General features: G+C 37.6%; 1 protein-coding gene across 1 annotated transcript; it reads left to right on the top strand.

Annotated features, from left to right (window-relative positions):
• The first annotated feature begins 3,150 nt into the window (after window positions 1-3,150).
• Window positions 3,151-4,341, top strand: LOC129003326 (uncharacterized). The gene has a single exon (XM_054431619.1). The coding sequence runs from the start codon at window positions 3,151-3,153 to the stop codon at window positions 4,339-4,341; it is 1,191 nt and encodes a 396-aa protein (XP_054287594.1).
• Window positions 4,342-7,124: the final 2,783 nt, after the last annotated feature.

Raw genomic sequence — 7,124 nt, 5'->3', positions numbered from 1 at the left:
TAGTTTTCCATCCATAAAGCCTAAATTTTGGCACAAATGTTCTCTTTTCGACGATAAAACTAACGGGGCTGGTCAATTTATGAGGACCTTTTTGGCAAACTCCGTCACAGGACTCCATGATATAATTGTCTATGGATAAGTAAAGAGTTCAAAACACGTCAAACCACAGCAAAGGCAAATGATAGACTAAAGTAGGCAACCTTCCCTACGATATATATAAGGTAATGTAGGCGATGGTGCTGCCTCTGGTGTCAAAACATCAAACTAAACCGCAACTGGAGACATGAAATCAGCGACTCTAGCGGTGAAACACCACCATTTTCTGTTGTTATTATTAGGGTTTGTTACCATTTGGTGTTGTCATCATAGTTCCAAGTTTTACCGCTAGAGTCGCTGATTTCAAGTCTCCAGTTGCGGTTTAGTTTGATGTTTTGACACCAGAGGCAGCACCATCGCCTACATTACCTTATATATATCGTAGGGAAGGTTGCCTACTTTAGTCTATCATTTGCCTTTGCTGTGGTTTGACGTGTTTTGAACTCTTTACTTATCCATAGACAATTATATCATGGAGTCCTGTGACGGAGTTTGCCAAAAAGGTCCTCATAAATTGACCAGCCCCATTAGTTTTATCGACGAAAAGAGAACATTTGTGCCAAAATTTAGGCTTTATGGATGGAAAACTACCTTTAAATTTACTGAACCTCCGGAAGGGGTATCTGAATTAGAGTGGATACGCAAGGGTCTTGAGCAAATAGTAGAACAATCTAAACACGACTGTTCACCAACTGACTACTTAGGGTTTACTCTTACCTCTATTAATTTAAAATCTAAAGAACCTGGGTATGTTGTTCCACAATTAGCCTCTGAGGTTACAGTTGATTCACTATGGGATATTTTTGGAGGCATAATTCAAAGTAACTCTGAGTCAATTACTAGTAGTGATACGTTTACGGTCGGTGTTTCTAGAGTTAATGTTCCTGTAGGGAAGGGCAGAGTGCGTCCAGGAATGTATAATTCATTCAACGAAGAATGTAAAGCAAGGAAAGGGATTATTGTTATAAATAACACTGACAACTTATGTCTAGCTAGAGCCATAGTTGTAGGTAAAGCATATGCAAAAATGGATCCTCCGATCTATGGAATTCGTAAAGACAAGTGTTTGCGACAGACAATTAGGGCAAAGAAACTTATAGCTAAAGCATGTATTGACATGCCTGAAGAGGGAGCAGGTATTCCTGAACTCGAGAAGTTCCAGGCACATTTAAAGAAATATAGAATAACCGTGTATAATTACGATAGCAAGGGTCGGGATGTATATTTCTCTGGTGGGAATAGTGATGCAAAATTTAAAATCAACTTATTGTACCATGATAACCATTATAATGTTATTACAAACTTAACAGCTGCTTTTGTTTGCAATTATTTCTGTGACGCCTGTCACATACCCTATGATCACAAAGGTCAACACAGATGTTCAAATATCTGTCCATCTTGTCACACTTTCTCACCTCCTTGTGTAGAGGAAGATGGCGGCATATCTTGCCGCTATTGTAACCGCTTTTTCAAAAATGAACGGTGCTTTATTGCCCATCAGAGACAAATTTGTAAAACAATTAAGTTCTGCCGAGGGTGTGAAAAATGATATTCCCGACTAAACGTAAATTGGCTCATGTGTGTGGAGAGGTATATTGTCACCCTTGTGGTACATTTAAAGATCCTAATCATAAATGCTACATTCAGATAGACAAGAAAGCCCCAAAAGACCGCGACTACCTATTTATTTTCTTTGATCTGGAAACACGCCAAGATGAGTCCCTACCCACAGATCCCGAGACTAAGTTACATAAAGTGAATTTATGTGTTTCTCAACAGTTCTGTTTCAAATGCATAAATAGGCAGGAATGTGATTCTTGTTCAGAACGTTATAAAATATTTGATAGCAATCCTGTTAAGCAGTTTATGAACTATGTAATGGAAACCCGTAAACATTTCAAAAACGTCTGTGTAATTGCACACAACGGGCAGGGTTTTGACTTTCACTTTATACTTAGGTATATACTCGAAGAAACTAAATTCACACCAAACATCATCCCTAGAGGTACTAAAATTATTTTGATGGAGGTTGCTAACGTTAGATTTATTGACTCTCTTAGCTACTTCCCTATGTCCTTATCTGCCTTACCAAAAGCTTTTGACTTACCACCTGAAAAGAAGAAAGGTTACTTCCCACACTTGTTCAATACAGTGGCTAATCAAAATTACATAGGCCCTATGCCAGAAAAACATTTTTACTGTCCTGAGAGTATGTTCGAGAAAACTCACAGAGATTTTGAGCAGTGGTACGATGAACAGGTTGCAAAAAAGTATGAGTTTAATTTTCAAAAGGAATTATTAGAATATTGTATGTCAGATGTAGATATCTTAGCTCAGGCATGTATCAAATTTAGATCGTTACTACTTGAACAATGCAATGTTGACCCGTTTCTCGAGACTGTGACCATCGCGAGTGCCTGCAATCTGGCCTTTCGCCGCAATTTCTTAAAACCTAACACAATTGGACTTATCCCAAAAAACGGTTACCGGTCTTCTACTCAGTCAGCTGTTGCACTTCAGTGGCTTACCTGGGAGGAGGAAAGACGTGGGGTGACAATCAATCATGCTGGACGTAGTAAAGAGGTTGTTATAAAGGGGATGAAAGTAGATGGTTTTGATGGTAGAAACATATACGAGTTCCACGGATGTTACTGGCACGGGTGCCCTAAATGTTTCTCCTATAATCGTGATACCCCGTTAAAAGAAGACCCCTCTGATTCTCTCCATTTGCGATATGAGCGCACTAAAGCTAAAATCGAAAAGCTCGGAGATGTAGTGCAGATTTGGGAATGTGAATTCAAAAAATTAAAACATGACCAAAAACTTAACCATCTGAACAAATTACCAATTTTAAATACACTTCCATTAAATCCTAGAGATGCATTCTTTGGAGGTAGAACAGGAAACGCAAAAACCTACTACAAATGTGGTCCAGGAGAAACCATACAATACGTCGATGTATGTTCGCTATATCCTTTTGTAAATAAGTACTGTAAATATCCTATAGGTCATCCAACTATATATGTTGGTAATAAGGAATGTAGACAGAGAGGCATGGATGTAGATGGACTGTTAAAATGCAAGATCTTGCCTCCTTTCAACTTGTATCATCCGGTTTTGCCAACACGTATTCATGATAAATTGATGTTTGTTCTCTGCAGAACATGTGGGGAAATGATGTACCAGGGGGATTGTTTTCATGAAAGTGAAGATAGAGCGTTGATTGGGACGTGGACGATGGATGAAATTAGGAAGGCTGTAGAGAAAGGTTACATTATACTGGATATGCTTGAGTTGTGGGAGTATGAGGTAGCCACATATGAAAATGGGGGATTGTTCACTGAGTTTATTGATAAATTCTTAAAACTAAAGCAAGAGGCTTCTGGATACCCCGGATGGTGTAAGACAGAGGAAGACAAAAACAAGTACATTGCAAAATTTCTTGAACGTGAAGGGATTGAGATGACAAAGGAGCATATTGTTAAGAACGGTGGTTTAAGATCAGTAGCAAAATTGATGCTTAACAGTTTCTGGGGCAAGTTTGGGCAGAGGGAAAATATGATGAAAACTTCAATCATCCGAGATGCCAAAGAGTTCTTTCGGCTATTAACCAATCCTGAGGGGAAGTTAAAATACTTCCAGGCAATTAACCAAGATGTTGTGCTAGTAAATTGGCAAAATATTGAAGAAGCTAGTGAATCTTTAAGAACTGTAAGTGTAGTCATGGCGGCCTTCACTACTGCCCACGCTAGACTTAAGTTGTATGAACACCTTGATGCTCTAGGAGATCAAGTACTATATTGGGATACAGATAGTATTATATATTACTACCACGAAGGGTTGTATAGGGTGCCTACAGGAGATTACCTTGGTGAAATGACAGACGAATTAGTAGAGTATGGACCCGGCTCTTATATTACTGAATTTGTGTCTGGGGGTCCAAAAACGTATGCATACCTTGTCTGGTCGACAAATCAACAGAAATTTATCCCGGTTTGTAAAATCAAAGGGCTTACTCTCAATATTAAAACATCGAAAATTTTGAATTTTGAGAAACTAAAAGAGATGGTTTTAAGTGAAGCTTCTAAAATCGTTGAAATTGATGAGCACAGGATTAGACGAACAAAATATAGAGATATTGTAACAACAGATGAAGTTAAACAGTTTAAGGTAACTGGTCCAAAGAGAAAGTACGAAGGAGAGCATGACACTCTCCCCTATGGGTACAAAAAACAGAAGCATTGACCCTTATATAGGTGGGTGTCATAGTATGTTTTTAATCACTTTACCTGCAACAGTCAGCGAGAACAGACGTATCATTGGTGATCTCCTCACTTGTAATGGCTGTATTTCTGAGGTTTCTGTCTAAAAAAGACATAATTGAAAGTAAGAGGTTTGGTATTAAGACCTCAGAGTTTCAGTTTTTTCTCACTGATTCGATAGATGTGTTGGAATGGCCAAGGGCATTTTCAAACCATATTATAGGAATAATTACAGAAGACACACCCTCATCATGTTTTATTGGGGTGTTATTAACATATGAAGACACATCTGGTAATATACCATTTATTCCAATTGCAACACTTACGCCAGCATCATTCTCTAATTACTTTGACAGTATATTTGCTAAAATAGAATCAATGACAGGTGTTTTAAAAATTGAAGTGACAACCGTTTCTATACCAAGCAGGTATCGTTGATAAATAAAACCCTAAATCATTTAACCTAAAAATGAGTTTAATCCTTGAGATTCTATGAACATGAGATAATGCTCTAAAATTTTCTCCAGAAAATAGCTACCAATTAAAATGTTGGAATATGTATCAAAGTAAAGTACATTGTGACAATATAATTTTATATCAGAATATGAATATTAAAAATATACAATTCAAGTTAAAAACCAGATTATAGTTCAAGGTGTTTCCTTGTGTGTGTGTGTGTGTGTGTGTGTGAGAGTGTACTCGCCCAACAGGCAGGCTTAAAACCCATAAGTCCAGGGGCTGGTACGGAGGTTGGCCTAAAAATCGTAAAACATTGCGTTATCCTCCCTATGTGTATGTGTGTGTGTGTACTCGCCCAACAGGCAGGCTTAAAACCCATAAGTCCAGGGGCTGGTACGGAGGTTGACCTAAAAATCGTAAAATATTGCGTTATCCTCCATGTCACCTAATTTCCCTCTCACTTCGGACTATAATCTGACAAAAACAAATTAGAAAATCTCTGTCATTCTTAGTAAATAAAATGTCGTAGGCTAAAATGAACGGTTCGCTTAGTAAATGGCCTGATGACTTTTAAAATGAACGGGTTGACAGAGGCAAAAAACATATAAAAGTAAAATATCCTTTGTCAGTGGCAAAAGGGGTTAATTGAAAGGCTTCACCAAGTAAATAACCCTTTACATTTATCAAAGGACCAAAAAAAATTGGGAGGTGGCAAATCTGTTATGGAGTGACCATCACCGTAGGCTGCGATGGTTGGGGCAGCCTACCCCAGAGGTTAGGACTCTTGGTGAAGCTCTGGGTTAACAAAAAGAACGCGCTGAGACCCTACGGCCTAGCCTAACAGCTTACCGTGGTGTGGAAACTGGGTCACCTAAGCTCTTTTGAGATTAGGCAGTTACATACAATTACCATTTACTTGAAATGAGTATACTCCTCCTCCTCTTCCTTTTCCCCTTCTTCGTCCCTCTCCTTTTCTTTCTCCTTTTCCCTCATCCTTATCTTCTTCTTCCTCCTTTTCTCTTCCTTCTCCTGCTCCTGCTCCTTCTCATTTTCTTCCTTCTTCTCTTTCTTCTCCACCTTCTCCGCCTTCTTCTCTTTCTTCTCCTCTTCTTCCCCCTTCTCCTCCTCTATCGCCTTCTCCTCCTTCTCCTCCTCCTTTTCTTTCTCCTTCTCTTTCTCCTCCTTCTTCTCCTTTTCTTCCTCCTTTTCCGTCTCCTCATCCTACAACTCCTCTTCCTTCTCTTCTTCCTCCTTCACCTCCTACTCCAGGTATAGTATGTTTAATTACATATTTAGAAATTGAATACACAACTATTGTTTTATTTTTATATCTTCTGTTCTTTATTTATCCTTATAATGGGTGTTCTATGTTTACGAGTCAGTAAAATTATTAGTTTTCATTGCTCTAAAACTAATTTCAAATACATAATAAAAAATACATTCACTAAAATAAACAGTACAATCAAATTGTTCCTCTATAATCCCTGGTAGGTATGTAACTTTTACAGTGGATTTAAGCAACCATATTAACCAATTCCCATCTTTACTCTAATTCTTTTGTAAAGTGTAACTAGTTGACCATACCATTCAGAAATCATCTAGATATTTAAGCATAGACCTTGACAAAAAGTAATCAGGACAGTATACTATATCTATAGAAAATAATCATTAGCACTATACAGGAATGACTAAATGTATACACTATTAACCAGAGATAATGCAAATTTAACATCAGTGTAAAAAAGGATACATTAGAAGTTTTATGTTGGTAAATCTAAACATAGAGCTATTATCAGTGCGTAAGGTCCAGTAACTTAAGTCAACATACATTCTAGGCTCTCCACTGTTAGGATATGACAGGTATAAAGAAAGATGTTAGACAATAATGCACAGGCAACAGTCATCAGATAGTTAAAAGGGTATGTTTACAGTTACAACAACAAAAAGACATAGACAGTAAATTTAAACACTTAACACAGCCATTGATATTATTACTATGTGTTTAGCTAAACAGAAAACTGTTAACACACAAGGATTATAACAGGTTTTAATGTAGGTAGCAACAAGTTATACAGTAAACAGCTGAGGTGGTGCATAAATGTGTATGTTGATCCATGAAAATATCAACAAGAAGTTACACCAGAAACCACAATCGAAGGTGATAAGGTCAACACAATCAGTATCAGTTGTCAAATGTACAACTCTATAAAAGTTATTGTGTATTAGAACAGTACAATTATTAAGTGTAATACAATGCAGTACAAGTAATAAGTGGGTTCAGTACAGTACAGATGTAATACAGTGCAA

Source organism: Macrosteles quadrilineatus, unplaced genomic scaffold (assembly GCF_028750875.1).
Source record: "Macrosteles quadrilineatus isolate MER2022 unplaced genomic scaffold, UCM_ALF_1.0 Scaffold_9__3_contigs__length_116548681, whole genome shotgun sequence".
Taxonomy (NCBI): Eukaryota; Metazoa; Arthropoda; class Insecta; order Hemiptera; family Cicadellidae; genus Macrosteles; species Macrosteles quadrilineatus.
Note: the sequence above shows the minus strand (reverse complement) of the source record. Positions and strands in the feature narration are given on the sequence as shown.